General features: G+C 45.2%; 1 protein-coding gene across 1 annotated transcript in view; it reads left to right on the top strand.

Moving 5' to 3' along the window:
* The first annotated feature begins 2,266 nt into the window (after positions 1-2,266).
* GABBR2 (gamma-aminobutyric acid type B receptor subunit 2) overlaps positions 2,267-20,584 on the top strand; it is a 489,338-nt gene continuing 471,020 nt past the window's right edge. The window contains exon 1 of the mRNA XM_075744642.1: positions 2,267-3,630. Coding sequence (XP_075600757.1) covers positions 3,316-3,630 — 315 coding nt within the window. The 5' untranslated portion in view covers positions 2,267-3,315. The remainder of the gene's footprint in view (positions 3,631-20,584) is intronic.

The following is a 20,584-nucleotide window of genomic DNA, read 5'->3' as shown; positions in this document are numbered from 1 at the left end:
TTCTGGAGGAAAATAAGTTACCGGTAAGTTTGCAGGTGACAAAGAAACTGCCGGACAGGTCACTTTTGTACAAATAAAGCACATTTATCCTAATGCAGGATCCGATGCACAGGAGCAAAGAACTAAGTCATGTTTTTAGGCAGAACAGACCCAAAACACGGTGTAGAGTATTCCATAAAGAGGCAGCGGCACGAGGAGAACAAACTGGCTGGTTTTCCTATGGGGATTAGTTCTCCCGACCTGCCCGGCCCTCGGAAGCGGCTGGTGCCCAGGGAGCTGCTGAGGTTGCCGCTGGTGGCCCAGTGCTGGCAGGTTACGGAGTCAGAAGGGCCAATTCACACATCCAGTGGAAAAAGGAGAGGCGCCTTGGAAATGCCTCCGAGAATAATTCCCGAGGTGAGGGAAAGTCGGTCTAATTATTTTACAGGAACGGGCTGCATCAAAAGAGGCGTGACCAGCAGGTCGAGGGAGGTGATCCTGGCCCTCTACTCCGCTCTGCTGAGACCCCACCTGGAGTACTGTGTCCAGCTCTGGGGTCTCCTGTACAGGAGAGACATGGAGCTGTTGGAGCGAGTCCAGAGGAGGGCCACGAAGCTGATCAGAGGGCTGGAGCACCTCTCCTGTGAGAAGACAGGCTGAGAGAGTTGGGGTTGTTCAGCCTGGAGAAGGCTCCAGGGAGATCTAATTGTGGCCTTCCAGTACCTGAAGGGGCCTACAGGAAAGATGGAGAGAGACTGTTTACAAGGGCATGTAGTGATAGAACAAGGGGTAATGGGTTTACACTGAAAGACGGTAGATTTAGGTTAGATATAAGGAAGAAATTCTTTACTGTGAGGGTGGTGAGGCACTGGAACAGGTTGCCCAGAGAGGCTGTGGCTGCCCCATCCCTGGAAGTGTTCAAGGCCAGGCTGGATGGGGCTTTGGGCAACGTGGTCTCGTGGAGGGTGTCCCTGCCCGTGGCAGGGGGGTTGGAACTAGATGACCTTTAAGGTCCCTTCCAACCCAAACCATTCTATGATTCTATGATTCTATGATTTTACAAAAGTAAAATGCAATGATTGGTCTTACAGCACGTGCATGGGAGAAGATCACTACGTCCCCTTAAGCTGATTAAAGGCGTGATGAGAACCAGTGGTTGGAAGCTGGAATAAGACAAATTGTTACTGAATGTGAGATACACCTCTTAGCAAACTAATTCATGATTGAAATGATTTATCAAGAGATGCGGTGGACTCTTCATTACTGTTGTCTTTAAGTCAACACTGCTGGATGTCATTCCAAGGGAAAGGCTGTGAAGCAGTGAGTGTAACGACATCACTGGTTGAGGCTTTTTTAGCCTGAGGTCAGATCGCAATGATCTTAGAATTTATTAATCCATGAAGATTCTTTCCAATTTATCGCACAGATGCCACCGTCACGTATGTGATATAAATTAGATGTATTAGATTGATCTTCAAAGGTTTGCCGTGAGTGACTTCAGGAAAATGATGAATATGTATAAAAAGTGAGGTGCCTAAGGCAGGGTTAAGAAAAGTTCCGCATTTTGCCAGTAACGCCTCCCATGTGGGATCCACCTGCCTTGAAACACAGTGACCTGCCTCACCTTCTGGGGCTTCTCAATAGGCTGCAAATTAGCGCCTCGCTAATCAGGGACGCTGCAAAACCACGGTCGAGGGTGGGCAGGGTGAACGTGTTCCCCAGGGTGGGGGGCACACGCTGGGAGCAAGGCAGAAAGCCTCGGGGAGTATGTGTGGTGTGCCCCACGGCCGCTGAGGAGCTGCGTGGAAGTTGGGAGAACAGGTGTGGAGAGGGCTCACCTCCCCCAGGCTACTCGCAGAGCTGTGGGAGCCCTCCGGGGAACTCGGAGTCCTGCTGCAGCCTTAATTTATTTATTTAATTAATTTTTTTGTGTAGCCACGAGCGGTGCCAGGCTCCAGAAAACCGTCAATTCTGCAGGGAAAAGAGTTTAAAACCCCCGACTTCTGCTTTTGCAAAACGCCCGACTCCCGCGTGCCGCAGAGTTGCCACGGCCCGGGCCGTGCGTGTGCGTGTGTGCGCGCGGGGCTGGCGGAGGTGCCAAACCGGAGTGGGAACGTGTTTGCGTGCCGCGTGTGCGTGGGGGAGGGAGGGAGGGCTGTGACGGGGAGTGTGCGCGGAGCCCGCCCGCCCCCTGCCCGCCTGCACAGGGCAGCGCGTGTGAGCGGGTCCGTGTGCGCGCCAGTGTATGTGTGTGTGTGTGTGTGTGCGCGCGCGCGCGCCGGGTCGCGCGTGGGGCAACTGCGCGTCCGCGCGGGGAGAGTGCGGGCCGGGGCGTGCGGCACCCGCCGCCCGGAGGCAGCCGCGGCACTCTCCGGCCGCCCCGTGCCTGCGGATGGGCAGCGGCCACAGAAACACCCCGCCGCGCCCCCGCGGCCATTTGCGCTGGCGTTCAGGCGCCACCTGGAGAAGGTGCCCGACCCACGGGCACTGAATGCTGATGCCGTGAGGGAAGCTCGGCCCGGACCGGCCCCGCCGCCGCACACTTTGCTCTACCCCCCGGCCCCGGGCTCTGCATCCTGCTCGGCGGCTCTGCCCGACCCGAAGGTCGGGAGCAGGCGGCACCTCCCGCCGGCGGCGGGGGCTGCCCGGCCCGCGGGCCGCCCGCGACCGCTGCGCTGCCCCAGCTCCCGGGGAATGCGGCACTAGCACCCCCGCCCCGGCTCGGCACCGCTCCCCTCCTCCGCCTCCCCGGCTCTACGGGGGAGCTTTTTCCTCTTCGGCGTTTTCTGCCGGAGCATCCTTTTTTTTTTTTTTTTTTTTTTTTTTTTCCCCCCTCTCTTGGAGGAGGAGGAGGGGGGAAGGAGGGAGGTGTTCAATGAGGGCTGCTCGGGCCCCCCCTCCGCGCCTGAGAGGTGCTGTCCCTCCCTGAGCGAAGAGGGGGGAGAGCAGCCGGGGAGGCAGAGGCAGGTCCCGCTCCTTTGCTCTGCCGCCGGGGAGAGAGGAGGAGGCTGGTGGGGAGTGTGTCTGTGTGTGCGTGGTGGTGGGGTTTATTTATTTATTTATTGCTCCTGGTGGTTGCAGCTGGCAGACCTGGGAAGGAGTAGGCGCCATTGCCAGAAGGATTATTGCCAAGGGAGGGGAGGGGGGGAAGAGAGAGGAGACCCCGAGGCTCCCGGGGAAGCAGAGAGAGGCGGCTCTTTTCCTCCCGCTTTGGCTTCTGCCGCTGGGGGATGCGCCCGGACTGAGAGGGGCTCGGCTCCCTTCCGCCGCTCTGTCCGTCCCCGTCCCCCCCCTCCCAGTCCTTCTCCTCCTCCTCCTCCCCCCCCATCCAGCAGCATGCATCCCTCTCAGCGGAGACCGGCCGCTGCCACCTCCAACCCTGCCATGCTACTGCTGCTCCTGTGCCTGGGCTGGGCGCCGCCGGGCTGGGGCTGGCCGCGGGGCAGCTCCCGGGGGGCGGCCGGGCTGCCCCCCAACGCCACCACGCCGATCTCCATCATGGGCTTGATGCCGCTCAGCCAGTCCGAGGAGGACCAGAAGAGCAAGATCGGCCGGGGAGTGCTGCCCGCCGTGCAGCTGGCCATGGATCAGATCCGCAACGAGTCCCTGCTCAACCCCTATTTCCTGGACCTGCGGCTTTACGACACGGAGGTAGGGACCGCCGCGGGCCCCGCGCCGCCCGGCGCAGGGGGAGGCGCCGCCGCCCAGTCCCGGGGCGCTGCGGGTGCCGGGGCGCAAGGGCAGCGGGGACGCCCGGGCCGGGGCTGCGGCTGCCGGCGGGGCCGTGCGCGGCGCCTCCGAGCCCGCCCTGCCCGCCCGGCCCCGCAAGCCGCTGGCAGATGTGGAGGGAGAGGAAGTGGAGCCGGCGGGCCGTATCCTGCTCGTTCTGCATATCCGGAGCGGCTCCCCAGGCACCTGGGGCTCGCCCCGCTGCTCGCCCCGTCGCCCCGGGGGCGCCCCTGCCCGGCGCGACGGAGGGCGCTTGCAGCGCGGGGGGTGGGCCCGGGCGGCTGCTCGGGTGGCGGGGGTGTCTCGGTGGTGGCTGGGATCCGCTGCCCTTGGCACGCACGTACACCGGTGGGAGGAAGGCTGCCTCTCGCTGGCGCTCCCTCGCCCAGCAAAGCTGCGGCCGCATCCCTCTCCCAGCCGCTACCCGTTCAGCAACAGATGCACGCCGGCCGCTTTACTCCCCCTCTCCGCCAACGGGCACACGCTGCCATCCCCGTTTATCCCACGCAGCGCCGGGACGCGAAGGGCAACGGCCGCAGCCGTAGCTTGAGGAGGTGGCGGGGAGGCTCTCGCAGGGTTTCGCCGGGTCTCTCTCTCTCCCTCCCTACCTCCCTGCTCCTTTGGCTGGCTCGGCGGGAGCGGCTGGGTGCCCGTCCGGGGCGGGGGGGGGGTGCGCGGCGGGCGGGCGGCGGCGGGGGGCGGAGGCGCTCCTCGGAAAGAGTTAAATTTGCAGTCCCTCTCCCCCCCCGGAGCGCCCGGCAGCGCGGCGGGATGCCTGAGGGGTGCCCGGCTCCGGACCGCTGCCCTGGGGCCGGCCGGCGGGCGGGCTGGGCTGGGAGAGGAGCCCTGCGCGGTGCTGTGCTGGGAAACATCTTTCCTTCACCTGGCAGAGAGAGAGAGAGAGGCAGGGAGCGAGGCGAAGGGCTTTATTAAGTTGGTTCCCACCACCAACCACCCCCAACTGCATTTGGTTTTGGTCACAACTTCAATAACCGTGTGTTTGCGGAGGGTACGTGCCGATTCAGTATCGAGGCTTTCCTGAAGATGGCACTCGTTTCTTGTGTAATGCCAGCGTCGAGTGCTCATTTCCAAGACAACCCCCGGTAAAGCAAGTGACTACTGAAAATCTTCCTGGATGTAAATTTAAGGAAGCCTCTGTCTTCTCCCCTTCGATTCTCAGGATCCGGGGGGAGCAAGCTGAGAGCAGCAATGACAGGCTGTACTGCTTCGTGATAGTGTCTCCGTCCCCAAAATTAGTACAAAAACCTCTCCTCCTAGGGTGGCTGCTTCTTATTGACATAAATTTCTCATAGTATTTGTTCAGATATCTGAGCAGAAATGCATGGAGGGCAATATTGCTGAAGATATTATTTAGGAGGCAGCATCCTGTTGTGTTGTGTGAACAAGACCGAGATATTGAAAGTGAATACAGGCAAGATCAGCCTGGAGTAGCTGTTTGTTTCCTTAAAAAAAAAAAAAAAAAATCTCAGGGAACTCTGCAATCGTAATGAAAAGAATTATGGGGGATTTTCTGAATGGCATTACCTGTTTCATAAAGTGAGGTACATGTTAGAAAAAAACCACAGTTCTCCTAATCCTGTTTTCATTACATTATTCTATTTGAATCTTTCCCGTGGATGGAATTGTTACAAAAATAACACATGCATAGGAAATATAGAAGCCTAGGCAAGATCTTCCTTCTTCATACAGTAACATCATAATCAATAAGGTGCTGCACTTCATTGCAGTCAAAATATTTTGAAGTTCTTAATACAGATTTTGGGTTCTGAACTAGGAAGTTAGCATTAAAATATTCAGGGGGGAAAAAAATGCCCTCTTTGTTTTGGAATGAGTATCAGTTTCTTAAAAACTGTATTTTTACTGATTTGTACTCTAGGGACATAAAGAATCAGGGTCATGTTGCCAGCTTGCTGTGTAGCTTTGAATGCTTTTAAGCAATTAATAAATGGATGGTTATGGAATGCTAAGTCAGGTGAACATATATATTTGCAGTATAGTTGGATCATTATTGCATGCTTAACAGTGACAAGTAAATATCTTAGTGTTCACAAAGAGCGCTAGATTGACCGCATCAAAACGGAATAGACTAATGGCTGGAGTAGCCATTAAATACATAATGGCAGCGCAAACTTTTTCACTCGGTTCAGACATTACCTTATTCCTTTAGTGCACTTATGGTAAGCAGAAGGGTAAATGGCTCATCATGCCCACTTGGTCCTCAGCCTGTTTTCTGAGGTCGCCAATAAATAGATATGCCTGAAGGGCCTGGATCCTTACTATTACATAATCACAGACCAGGGAGTAGTTCTCCCTCTCAGAGCTTCGCAGGTGCTTGTGACATTGTCGGCTCTTGAAAAGATAATGTGGAGCCTTGAACACATGGGATTTTTTTTTTAATAGCTTGAGAAATAATTGTAGTATATTTATAATGCTTAGGAAATGTATGGCAGTGATTCAGAAACTCATATATTTTCCTATGTATGGCAGTGATTCAGAAACTCATATATTTCCCTCATGTCTTTCCAAAATCTCCCATTGTTGCGATCTGATGTTTGCATTGCAATTTTGCGTAATGCTTTAACAAAAAGCTCATGAAAAATAATAATGAAAAAAAGCAAATTGGATTTTTTTAAAAAATTATTATTATGCATTCAGGTAGTTTTCTGTCAGGATTGAACTGAGTATTTTAGTTTGCTTGATATTTCTGGTTTGTGTATCGAAGCATTATAATGCCTTTACTTTCTGACCAACCATCTGAAGAATTGCAGTGTGCCTTCTGAGTTTGACTGTTGTTAGTCAGCACTTGAACGCGCTAACCTTTGAGCACATGAGCAGCAGCCCTATTGTTTTTCAAAGCATTTAAACTGAATTAAGCACTTAAGTACAATCCTTAGTCTATGTCTCAACCAGTTGTGATGATTGTGTGAATTACATCTTTGTTGTAAAACATGACCACAGGTTACAGCAATTACATAAAAATGCAGAGGCTTCTCTCTTGAGTATTTCTGATGGTTAAATAAATGCATTTGGGGTGCAATCCTGATCCAGTTTGCTGAACTCTGTTTTTCTACCCCATGGGCACGTCTTTATCTATTTGGGCATTCCTACATAGGCTCAGTCAATAAAACAAAGCTCAGGTCGTGGCGTTTGCAGAACTCTAGTCTAAGAGACTTTAATTTGTGCTTTTCTTTTCAAAGAGAGCGGGAGCAAACTCTAGATGAGACTCTTAGGCAAAATTTTGTAGTGATGATATTTTAGAAACTAGAGAATTTATAAAGGGATCATCTCTTAAGGAGTGTCATCCAAAACCCATTGAAATTACTGGCAGTAATTCACTGATTCCAGTGGCCCTTGGACCAGGTCCTAGAAGTTAAGGGTGCTTAATAGTTTATGGCTTTGGATCAATAACCATGATATAGTATTTCTTCTTTTTCTTGTCCCTGTGATTCTAACTTTAGTTGGTTGAAAATGCAAATAAATGTTTTGCAAAATAATGAAATAAAAAGCTCTACATATGCTAGATGTAGTTCACAACTTCATGTAAATCAGGAAAGATGATTTCTGCTTAAGCACCCCTACACACATCTGTTACAGGGAAAAAAGCAGAATAATCCTAAAATAAAGGAATTAAACATTCTAGTAGACAATATTATCAATTTCAACACTATTTAATTTGCATCAGGCAAAAACTGACCATGCAGAAACTAGAGGAAGAGGCATAGTGGAAGAAGACAAGGGCTTTAATGGAAGTTGGATATCTGCCCTTCTACATCTGGACATCTTCCCTCGAATATGGAATATATTTTCTGATTTCTTGTAGGAGCAGTGCTGCAAGTGGTGCACAGGCAGGCTGGATTTGTTTTGAATCTAAACACGTATAGTCAAGAAAGCTGTGCATGCAAGTTAGAATTCTGTCACTTGTTTCTGAAGATCAAAGCGAGTCTTGACAAGCTGAAAAAAAAATCTTCCAGAAGTAAGTGGGGTATGTTATCACAAAGAGGGAAGAATATTCATCCTGTGGGGATGAGATTATTTCATTTTCTCTAACTACTACAGATAATTTGTGGTAATCCTGATATAATCTCATCTTTGTGTAGTAATGCACTCTAATACCTTTAAATAGCAGGTTAACATAGAAGGGTGAGCTCTGGAAAATGCACAGGACTCCGCAAGATCCAAAGGAAAATGTGAACCTATTGACATTTAATACATATTTGCCTTCTCCTATTCTGTAATTAAGTAGAAAGTGCCTTGCCTAATTTATCTGACAAGAAGTTACAGTCTAGGTGTAGTATAAGTAGACCTTATGTTTATGTTCTTCTTTTACTAAAAAAAAAAAAAAAAAGTATTTTCAGTAAACTCCTCTCAGTGTTTAATAGCACCTGACGGTCCCCAGAGAGGTACAAACAGCTAGCTACCGGTTGCCATCTGACAAACTCTGCCCTAACAGAATGGAGCAAGGCCCCCCCCCCCCCCCAAGAGAGAAGCGCACCGGATGTGTTGGTTCTACCCTTGATCTAAGGAGGCATAGATTCAAGTCACTCCGACAGCAGCTGGATTTGCGCGGGGAAGTATGGTGTACCAAAGCCAAGCTGGGACTCTGGGGGTGAGCCCTGACAACGCTTGTGAGTGCTCTGAGTACTAAATTGTCTGGAGCCTTACTTTCATTTGTAAAGTGGTGCTCAGAATGGGACAGATAAGGTGTTGTCGTGGTCATCTGAGAGAAACAGTCAGCTGAATACAGAGGAGATGTCGGGGTCTAAAAGAGGGTCCCCGTTTACAGCAGACTGAGCTGGCAGACATTTGTTCTTGTATCGTCAGATGAGCTTGTGTCTGGCATATGTTGAAGTAGTTGGGTAATTTCTTACCTTTAAATATTACTAAGTACTTGTGCTGTCTGATATATGCAAAAAGTGTAGCATTAAAATGCAAAACACTACGTGTATGGATGACGATCACTGTCTACTCTGCTGGTGACATTCTGCTTGGAAGGGATGTATTTCTTTAAATAGTCAGTGTCCCTTTTGACTTTCACATAATATGGCTCCATTTGCAACATGACCTCTTTTTCCTTTAGAGTTTTGTAAACTTGGACGGAATAATCTAAAAGTTAAGTGTTTATGTTAATGCTATGCTGGCTTCTCTGCTGATGCTAAGATGTGGGTGGGGAGAGGAGAGAAATCATGTATTCACTGCACCCACTCCTCCGGGTGCGGATCCCAGACCTGCAGAATGTATATCCTCTAAATATCTCTGCAAAGAGATTAAAGCCAATGTATCATTTTCTGGCATATGTCTTGCAATTTCATGTATAACTTATCCTATGCATGCTGCAAAACACACTGTTATGGAATCTTTTGATTCAAATGCCAAACACGCTCCGTCAGCAGGGAAAAATTATTTTTTTAATAAATCCAAACAGAAGTTTCTATTTACATTTGAAGAAAGAGGGGGAAGGCCCTATCCTCTGATAAGGTTATCGACCAGAGTGAATTACTAACGTTTGTGGAAAAGATGGGGTGTAATGTCCTGGCGATAACTGTGAAGAAAACATTTGTGATAGGAAAAGGGAGAGAAAGGAGCTAGAAGAGAGAGATTTAATGACAGCACTAATACAAAACGTTGTCAATGCAATATTTATATTGTTTTAATTAAATACACATAACTATTTGGGATGACAGCATAAATAGCATCGCATGTCAAGGCTACAAAACACCATCTCATATGAATGATCTGAGCATGACGATGCATGTGTGTCTCAAGCTTCGTTCTCTGCTTTCAGTTTCATTGCTTTAGGGACATTTTCATGGCATATGGTGGAAGAACAGTGCAGTTGAGCAAACTGCAGGGGCTGGGAGCCAAACAGATCTTTCATGAAACTCAGGTGGAGGCCATTGCTATCACAGGAAAGGCTCGAATAATTTTTGGAGCAGCTGGGGCTAGCAGAGAGGTACATTGAGGCCAGTCAGCATGGGTGTGACTCAGTCCTATGGAGAAGTGACTGGATACGCAGCAGCCCCATATATCCCAGGAGCTCTATTTCAGATTGTGGGATTCCAAACTGAGAGGGTACAGTGCATATACATCACATTGGTTTGAATTTATTCTTGTACTAGGAATCCTGGAACTAAATCAGTGAAAGATCCTGAAGCTTTTCAGGAGTCAGCTGCACTCTTCTCTGATTTGTAGGTCTAGCTGAGCTAGAAATGAGATTTGCAGTACTTTTGTGGTCCCCTGGCTCCAGCATTAATGGACCAGTAGCCTGATTCCTGAAGCAAACTGGTTCAGCCACAGCATCGCACCGACTTAGAGAGGCAGTGCCCCTAAGAAGAGCTGGAATGTATTTTCAGTCATGTTGTGTCTCCTCTTGCCTTATCACTGACACTTGTGGGATGTCTTCTTTGCTGGACAGGGATTCCTGTATTTGCAGAGGATTTTTCTGTGGGTAAGATCTGCTGGATTTGAGGGCCACTTGATACTGCCTGCTGAGTGGAAATGGGACATGCTGACTGGCAAACACTTTTTTTTTAAATTTTTTTTTCTCCTCGTGATGGAATAACCATGTAATCTCATTGCCAAGTCAGTGACTGATGTCTAATTTCTGTGCCATTAGTTTTTCATTATCATCAGCCTTTAGTTCTCACAATTTTATCCATAGTATTTTCCAAATAAGCATTCTCAAATGTGAAAATGAAACCTAACAAATTAAAGGCAAATATCCACCTGCTCTCTGAAAATCATAGTCACAAAGAACAAAGAATATAAGGGCTCATTCAGCAGGGCTGTCCAAATTGTTGTTACTGAGGCTCCTGAGAGATGAAGGCCCAGATAACAGACTAATTGCTTTAAAGTGAACATCATGAGTTTGAGGAATAGGCTTAGAAAACTTAGGTTTCCTACTATGGCCATGGTACTTCTCTTAAATAATTAGCGAGTTCTAAGATCAGACGACCATTAGGATTATCCAGCTCTTACAATATAGGCCATATATTTCACTTGGGGATTTCTGCCTGCTCCACTGTGAACTAGAATATGTATTTTAGAAAGTCCTTCAATCTTGTCTTCGGGATCCCCCAAAATCCTCCTCTCTGGAAAACTTTTCTCTGTGATTTGCTTGAAATCCCTTTAAAAGTCTGTTGCTGTTTCCAGCTTAAACCCTGCTGACCCTGTAACCGCTGATGCTGCGAGAGCGGCAGCTCCTGGCTTTTGTGTGCGCTGCTCTCCCTGCAACCCCTTCCCGGCTACGGAGCTGGGAGATCACCAGCAAGGCGGGCTGTGCAGGGGCTCCAAGGCTTTCTGATTTTTTTTTTTTGTGGCTATCCAGGGGATCCAGCCTTGTATGAAAGGCTCTGATGGATTAGATCCTGCTGGAATGGAAGTCTTCTTCCCTTCTGCACAGTCCGTATGTGAAGACCTTGTGAGCTTGCTTCTTTGGCAAGCTGGGTCTGCCGGATTCATGTGCTCCTTCACTGAGTGGCTGCTTCTGCAGAATATTTTTTGAATTCTTGTCTGAACCCCATTTTCTTCTCTGCATCCACTTTTTTTGCAAGACCATTTTGCCACAATCCCCATTAGAGGAACTCATCCTGTCTGCCTGATGAAGTTACTTCCAGAATCTAATTTTAATTTGATTAAAGAATCACTACCATATATCTTTAAAAGAATATATTTGTTCAATCTTTTCTTTCCTTAAAGTAGTTATGTATTTTAATTTACCATTTACCTATGGTAGGCCACAGCTTCTACTGTGGATTCATACACACAATAGGTGTCTAAGTAACCATTTTACATCCAAAACCTCCAGGGAGAAGTAGTGAGAGGCCCCTTTTGGGATGTTAATTAACTTCCTTTCCACTGTTTACTGCTCCTGCTTTCACAGGGAATTTAATGTTTTTCTGGCAAAGAACACATATGTTTCTTTACAATTTTTACTCTATATAAAGTGACAGTTTTTGACAGATTAACACTTAGTGTGGTACAAAATATAACACATAACATTTTTCAAGCATTGTGATTATCAGACATGCACTCCTCTGTATCTTAATAGCATCATCTAGAGATATTTTAGTATACACATGTATTATAAAATTATTAAACTCTGCATTTCTGTGGGGTGTTCCATATAATTTTAAAGTTCTGTAAAAGCACCTGGGGTTTTGCTTTCCCCTCTCCCTTGTGAATTCAGAGAGCCCTAAATATTAATAATTTACAGGAGGTTGACCGAGATAGAGAGCTGACTCTCTCTTTTTTCCCCTTTCCCTTTCTCCCTTTCTAAAAATGATAAGCAGAAGTAAATTCCATGTTGTTGGTGAGAATCTAATTTGGAGGAATGTGCTAGTAGCAGGAAGACTTTATGCAATGCAGTAAAAGAAATTAAATAGCAATAGCTACCACTACATAGAGAAAGTGTTACAAAAAGTTTTGCATTCCAGATCTTTAAACTTAGCCAAGCTCCCCTCTGGTCCTCATTTCTTGCTGTGAAGAATGTTAATGGTATCAGCTCCAGATTGCTTCTTTTTTTGTTGGTTTGGGGTTTTGTTTTTTTTTTTTTTTTTTTTAAAAAGAGTTTCAAGTTAGGTCCTTGAACTGAACATTTGCTTTCCAAAAGCACCGAATGATTTGCATTTTCTGTCAACATCAGTGGGAATTGCTGGATGCTCAGCAGTTTAGAAAGCCAGCCCACCTATGAAAATGCAACATGCTTCTATGAGGAGGAGACCTAGAATTGCCACTTTTAATTAAGAACAAAGGCATTCATAGTTACTTGCTTTAAACTTTCAAATTGCCTAGTGGAATAAAATGGTGATTTCGTTCAGCCTTTGGGGTGCAGATCCTTTCAGGATCGGTGTCAGTATTATCAGAATTAAATATATTTTAGAATTAGATCATTGCATCTCAAAGATCTTGTAGCTGAGAAATGTGCAAGGTACAGGTATTTAAACTAGTCATTTAAAAAATAGTAATTTTTGTAATTACCATGTATCTGGAAATGGTATGCTTGACCTTGGCAAAAATAACAGCTTGTACAATGTAAACCAAAGGAGTGTCACAGTGGGAGTACTATGTCCCTAGGGCCTTGTTACTCAAGGCAGGTCTATAGGGCTGGCACAATGATGTCACTGGTGGGTATCAGGAGGTGTTATCTCAGTGTCAGCAGAAGCCCTTAGTGCCGTTACAGCAGCAAACAGCTCTTTTAAACTGATCTAATAAAGGTTATTTCATTTAAAGGGGATAGTTTACAGAAGGGCAGAAAGTATGTTTTCCTTGACCAATGAGTTCGAAACTTTGGAATTCTTAGAAAGCCTTTTTGCATCCATTATAGAGCAAGTTACAGATTAAGCTGCCTCTGAATATTAAACTAGACAGACTGAGCTTCTTCCATTTTTTCCCCCAGCTTTTTATGCATTCCTGTGGCTTTCTTCTGAATCTTTTACAGTTTGTCATCTTCATTCTCAAAGTGCTGCCACTAGAATTTGATCTATTACTTCAGGAATAATCTCCCTGATGCTGTATATACTAGTAATTTTATCTCTTTTCTTCAAGCCTTCTGTTCGGAATGGAGGAAATGAATTTGATCTTTGTGCTGCAATGCCGGGGAAGAGGGAAAGGAAGCAGAGATGAGATTTGCAGGCTACATATAAGGAGTGAGACAGTAGGATTTGTGGCAAAAATAAATTTTCATTTGCCTTCTCCGGAAGATTCTTGCTAGCTACAAGCAAATCCGGTCAGTATTGGTAGAGCAGTTGGAGGTAGATAGCCTGGTCACTTGGGTAATGCTGTGGGAGGTAAATAATTTTATCTGAACAGCCGGCTACTTAAAAAGCTGGGACATGTTAGAGCAGATAATAGTGTCTCGATATTGAAGCTGCTCTTGGCATAGGTGGAGGCTTGGTCTTGATGTAAGGAGAGAAGTTGCCATCCAAAATAAATCGTAATGGTTTCTAATGCATTACCAAGATTTCTTAGAATGTGTGAGTGTTCTGTACTCTAATTACACTGAGCGATTAAGCAGCAAGATCGGAGACACATGGGACAAGAGGGGTGAATGATAACCTACTTTGAAAAAACTAACATTTGAGGATGGGATTAGAACATCCTATAAATGTTAATGGGTGTTACTCAAGGGGGAGGATGTTCTGTGTGGGAGGCATGAGGTGACATATAGCTTAAATATATAGCCAGCCTTTAACACAGTTAATACAGTCTATAGTCAACCTTTTACATGAACTAATAACTCTTTAAGTGATTTACAGTTCAGAAATACAGATCAGGGGATTGAGAACTCAATTTAAAATGCTATAAAGGCAGAGGATAATGTGGTAAGGATGACAACACAGGAAAGATTTCTCCTTTTGCCTTTGGAAAGTATTGGCTATAGGCAATACATTTATGCCAGGTGTTCAAGTTTGTTTTTTTTTTTTAAATTCTCAGGGACTGTTCTCCTACAAGGGAGCACAATTTCCTCCTACAGTTTCCCTCTCTGAAAATTACTCAGTTTGTGCAGATCTCGCAAAGGAGATGCCGACAGTGAGTCATCTGGTCACCAGTTCTGTCCTAAGGCTTTCAGCTCGCTCTTGCAAAAGCTATACTGATCCTTACCATGCTGAAGAACAATTATTTACCTTTGCTAAAGCCTCCCAAAATAGTGGGGAAGGCAGGGTTTAAAATGAAATGAAATTTTCTGAAACTGAAATCAAGTGTCAAAATTATTACTGTTTCAAATAATTGTGGAAATTCAGCTTCACATTTGAGAAATGCATGTAAGATGCAGTGAGTTGATTTAGCAGATGAAGATTCCACAGTTGTTATGTTTTGGTAGTAAATTCTGAGGGTGTTGAGTAAACTCAGTTGAAAGATTCTATCTTCATATGTGTGACAGGGGCATAACAATGTGCTTTTGTAGGTATTAAGCCTCAGAAGATGTTACTCTAAACCTGAAAATTATACCTGTATGATCAATCATGTGCATGGCAAACATGGCAAGTTTTTTTTTGTCAAAATGAAAACATATGGGCACGTTTTGACACAAGTGTTGCAGGTTTAATTAGCAATAAAAATACTATATCTGGTTAGATATTAAATGTTTCTGTCAGGAAGCAGATTTTAAGGAAGCAAGTAAGACGAGGCTGCACTAGTACATGATCTTGTTTGTTCCTTTGCGAGGCATGGGTTAAACGCAGCATTGCTGAGGAGACCCAAAAGTAGCACAAGGAGCAGAAAAGACTGGTCTAGGTTGAAACCAGTCATGTATCTGTAGAATGAGGTGATGGTCCCTCAGTACCACATGGTACTGAAAATTATTTCATAGCCTCTGACACACCATTGTGCTCTCATGAATTTAAAGCCATTGGTTGGGCAACTGGGCTTGAATGAGGTGTTGTGGCAGATCTGGTTTTTGAACATGGGATATTCAAACCACACTTCTGTTACCTAAATATGAGCCAAAGCTCTGACTCATGGAGCCCCATGTTCCCACTTAGTTGGTGATAAGATTTAGGCATAGGAAGAGAGCACTTCAGAGCACCTTAGCTGCTGTGGTCCACCAGCATGAATGCCTCCCGTTTTCCTCCCCTCCTTTTCCTTAGTGTAGTCAATGCTGAAATAATGCTGGTAAAGAAGGCTGGTCCAAACACTATTCACCAACAAAATCCTGTTTAAGCCTCTAAGAAAGGTATTAAATGGGATTTAAGCAACATCTTGGCCTGCACTGGCCCTCTGCTCAGGGAAGAATTTCATCCTGAGTTTAAAAAATGTTTAAAAATTATGTTTTCAATAATCACGTTATAGAATCATAAGACTAAGCAACAGAAAATACCTGTGAAGTCATTGTGTTAAATTGCTGCAATGCTGGACTGTGCTACCAGAGTGTGCTTCCTACTTAGTGTTGTGCCCAGCTAATGTGCTAAATTTCTCCATTTAGGGAATTCCCATAATAAATTTTGACCCTGCTGTATTTGATTTGGGCATAGCCTTGCACAGGAAGAAAAGCAGTAGCTCCGTCCCCGCACGAAGGGCTCCGTACAGCCTTGCTGCTTTCTGACTATAGGCAACGATGACCAAGAAAAGCAAGAGTTATGCATCAGATATTTCTATTTCACCTCATGTTTGTGTCCAAGAATGCATGGAGGGGCATAATAATAGATTAGGCTCTTTTCTTGTCCATCCAGTTGTACAAGTGAGTTGGCAGAAGAGTCGCTGCGGACAGTTAGTAATAAATCGAGCGTAGCTCCTGCTTGGGGCTATTTCCTGGGCCCAAGGCAGACATTTATTGCTTCTTTATTGAATATTACTTTGCTCTTTTTACTTTTATTTATCTATTTACTTCCATGCCCTCGTGTCATGCAATATATAGATTGTAATTACAAATGAGAGTATTTATAATTAGACTTTATTTGGAGATTTTCTGTAGAAGCTTTTTAGTTGCACGTCAATTTCAAAATAATTTATTGACCTGGAACACTGTGTTTTGAAAATTAAAATTAAAAAACCCCCCACACTTACTTTCTGCAGCAAGCTAATACTTTGTTTTGAAATTTCAACTATTCACAAAATAAATTGCCAAGCTCTGAACATATAATTTCAAATTTGATTTATACCATATCAAACTTCTGCCTGTGAGCCCTTCCATTTGTTTTTCTTTCAGATTGTTGAGTCATGAAAACCTTTGAGGTTTTGGGTTTCCATCCCAGCTTGGCACAGGGCATTTCTTTTGAAATCTTGAATTTCCACAAGATGGCAAAACAATTTGCTATTCAGCTGTGTGTATAATGACACTGCGCTGAAAATCAGAGCTTTTTTCCTTCTTGGACAAACAAGCATCTCCCAGGCCAGATGTTCTTCCCTCCCTGCCCCTGGGCTTGGCTCTTCCATTTCCCTCCCTTGCCTATGACAGCATCCCAGTAGGTGTGGGGGGCTTTCTGTGCATGGGGAGAGCTGGCTGCTTGAATGGAAGGAAGGAAGAACCCAACCCACTGAGGGTGGCTGCTTACACTGGAGTAGAGTGGCACTGCTGCTGTGAAGGGGACAGGGAGGATGGTGCTTGCCTGCGGGGTGAGGTAGGCTGTGAGCGCTGGGGGACAGAGGTGTAGGTTCTTCTCTGGTGCGGTGGTCCCATACACATTCCCTTCTCACCCTGGTGAGTTTTGTTATCCTGCAGTGAAGAAGATTTTCTTCAGCATTACTATTTTCTCTGCACTTCTGCATGCACAGCATCCATTCCATTCCGTAGCCTGGTGTATTACTCGGAAAACTGCAAATAGTGTGATGAAATTACTTAGCTAGCTACGACAATATGTGAAATGCCTGTCAAAAGCTATGTGACTGTACATGGGAGGAACGGCCCTGAATTCTGTATATGCTCAGAACTCACACTGATTAAAGGGAAGCACAGGGTTTCTGAGCAAAGCGGAATCAGGCGGAGGATATACATCTTTGAGCTGATGTAGCTTTTGCGCTAGCAGTATAGAAAATATTGTCAATACTCAAGACTGAATATTCTTTGTTTGGTCTGTATGAAGCCAATTGAAAATGTGATACGTGCAAGATAAAACAAACTGAAGCAATCTTCCAACCCAGTGCTGTACAGATTGCTGCAAATATGAGTTCAGTATGCAACCACTTCGATCAATCCCTACAATATCCATTTTCAAAGGAATCATACTAGTTTGTTTATTGATTTGTCACCTATGGATGAATATTTCTGCTACAGAAATGTTTAAAATGACACGTTTAAAATTAGACTTGGCAGAGCACTTTGCCTAGAGATTATTCTTGTGAAGTATTGATTCACAGCACTGCTGTGAGCTGGATTACTGTCCAAATTGGAAAAGCCAGCCGTAGAGAGGTCTTTATCCTTTAATAACAATTAGCTCCTTTCTTAGAGGGACACAGCTGACTGAAGCAAAGGAAAGCTGCAAAATGTCGGGCAACCGGGGAATCTAAGGCCTGTTCTTCAGGGATGTGGGCTGCAGGGGAAGGGAAGGAAAAAAAAGAAAAACACCAAGAAAGATGGTTTTCTGGAACTGGAAACTAGTCGTGCTGGTGCTGTTTATGTTACTAATAATCAGGTGCTCTGAGGAACTGGATCGCACTCGCCTCTCTCTTCTTGGGCTTTTGCCCACCAGCTGCCTGATTGATCGGAGAAACCTAACGGCAGGCGTGCTGCCTGCTGTCCATTTAGCCTTGAAGCATTTATACAGGCATTCGTGGATGCTGAAGAATTATGAACTCCAGGTATCGTTCCACGACACACAGGTAAATGGACGTAGTTGTAGAGTTGTGTAACGTTTGAGCCTCCTCCATGATGAGCGTGCTTTGGAAAGCTTGCGAGCGAATCCCTTCCTGGGAAATACGGCAAACGTGGCTGGCCGGAAAAGTTTGGGCTGTTAGGTGGATGCTTGGCTATGACGGGGATCTTGCAGTGCAGTCGTGCCCTGCTGGTCCTAGAAGCAGGACTAAAGAGCACGTGAATTAGGAGGGACAGCAAACATCTATGGCTCTTCAGGTGTTTCACGGGTACCCAGGAAGTATTCCCCAAATCCATGGCTTGCTGAGTTGCTCTGTTCCTCTGCACTGTCTGCTGTGCCTTGCTCTTCCTGCCTTCTCCAGTGACAGCTCTATAGATCGCCGCCTTTTATTTCTCCCTCGGTGTGAGCAGGAGAGAAGTCTGTGCTGTGCCATCGGAGCAGAGCGTTTGCCTCTGTAAAGCCTTGCTTGCTGGTTTGGGGAAAAATTAAGGGCTGATCAAAAGGTGAAGGTTCTGAGGAGCTAGGTATAAAGAGTATTGAGGTGATATCTGTCATCCTAATACTTTCAAATTTGAGAAAAGCTGTGCTTTTCACCTTTTCTTCTAGGACTGAGATATCTCTGTGTCTTCTGTGCAGAAATTTAATCAAGAGAATTAATTTCTAAGGCCTGTCTTTTAGGCTGGCCAAGACAAGTGTGACAAAATCAAGAGGAGAGACTCACATGTCAGGGTGATCTGGGACTGTAAACCTGTTCTTAGGGAGATTTTCACTGATTTGAACTTCTGTCTCCCGCATCTGAGGTGCGTTGTGGAGCTGATGCCCTCAGACTCATACACGCGTACATGCATATGTGGATACACACTCTGTATACAGTAGTAAACTACTTAATACTTGGAAGTTGCAAAATAGTGCATCTAAACATATTTGCTTATCTATAAACCTTTAACCATGGACTATACTGTTATGATTAAGCTATAAAAATTTGACATTATTACACCAATAACAGTTGCACTTGCATTATATAATGGGAAGAAGGTATTATATGTCTTCTTTTGAAGCTCTAGAAAATAATCCAAGGTAGAAATTCTAATGTAATTTTAATTGTGCATTTGGTTCATAAGCACTCGTGTAATTTTTGAAGTGCTTAACATATAACAAACGTGATTCCATATGCTATAAAGTTAGTTGAGGATGGCTTCCATGTTGAATAATGTAACACAAATCCATCAAATGCATATACTCACTAAGAAAATGTCTGTCTTGTAAATTGCTTTCAATACAGTTCGCTGTTTTATTTATTTGTTTATAAGTTCCTACTGGAAATGTAATTATAGATATGCAGCCCTGAAAAATGTGTACGTCTTAGTTTGTCATGTAAAAAGATGAAGAGAGCTGTCACGTTTCAGCTTAACTGGAAAGTGTGGATGTGAGTTTAAGTGGGCAGCAATTAAAACCTACTGGTATTTGCTCAGATTCAGTGCTTTTAATACTATTCCATTGGGGCTGGGGGGATGTAGGTGGATGTTTATTTGTTAATTGTGTTTACATTGTTTCCAATTCTAGAAGCAACTCCAAAATATTTTTTCCACACATAAACTTTCAATAGAGTTGAATTGCAGAACTTCAGCTCTGTTGCACTGACCTCTACAATTTTAATTTTAATATCAAAGTAATCTGTAATTATCTTTTTGTGTCAACCCCTGGAAAAAGACATGTCATGATGACTTGTAAGAGATTAACCAGATGTGCGGCTTTAAGATTTCTGATTTTAGTTCCTGGTTCTGAGAGCAGAGAGCACAGTCTTGAGTTTTAAGTACTGATTACAGACAAGCCACAGAGGTCCTTGGATTTAATAATTTCTCAGGGGCAGTATAGGTGCAAGAGAGCTGTTTCTGTTTGTTAATGTTGTGAGCTCAGATCTGCCATACATGACCTTATACAACCTTTCAATTAACTTTCTTTTAGGTAGAAAATATAGATGCTTGGCTCTTTGGATGTGAGATTTTTCAGGAGTGGGACAGATAATTGACTTTTTGGCATAGTTAACTCGGAAGAGAGAAAAGTTACATCAAAATATATTTGTATTGCTTTTGCTGAACTAGGAAATGTAAAAGAGATCACGTCACCTGAGATGTGATGTTGCACAGGGCTTAAACAGCGTTGTAGCTTCATTCATGAGCACAGGGGAGCAGGGTTGACCTCCGTGCTGGGCCTCAGGGGCCTTGAATCCACGTCCTCTGCCTCCCGTGAGAGAGCTCTGCCCTACTGCACGGTAGGGTGTTTTGGGGAGGGTTCTCAGTCTTTTGCTTTCCTGCTGTTTTATTTCAACTAATTAAGTTGTCACTATTCCAGAATGCGAATGGTAACTCTGAGGCAAAGAGAACACTCTTGCAAGAACTGTCTGAATTCTTTGTATTAAATGAAGCTGTTTCAGCAGGAGTCTTTGAGAAAACTTTCTTCAGCAGAGTACTTTATAGCCTGGTGGCTTTGGCACTGAGCTGAGAACTGAATGCATTCTTTGACTGATTTCTTTCAGGTCTCCTATAATTTAACGTGTGTTTCCTAATTACCATGTTGTCAATTCCTTGGAAGTGGGAAACCCTTGAACA

This window comes from Balearica regulorum, chromosome 2, assembly GCF_011004875.1.
Source record: "Balearica regulorum gibbericeps isolate bBalReg1 chromosome 2, bBalReg1.pri, whole genome shotgun sequence".
Classification (NCBI taxonomy): Eukaryota; Metazoa; Chordata; class Aves; order Gruiformes; family Gruidae; genus Balearica; species Balearica regulorum.
This window is presented reverse-complemented; position numbering and strand designations above follow the sequence as displayed.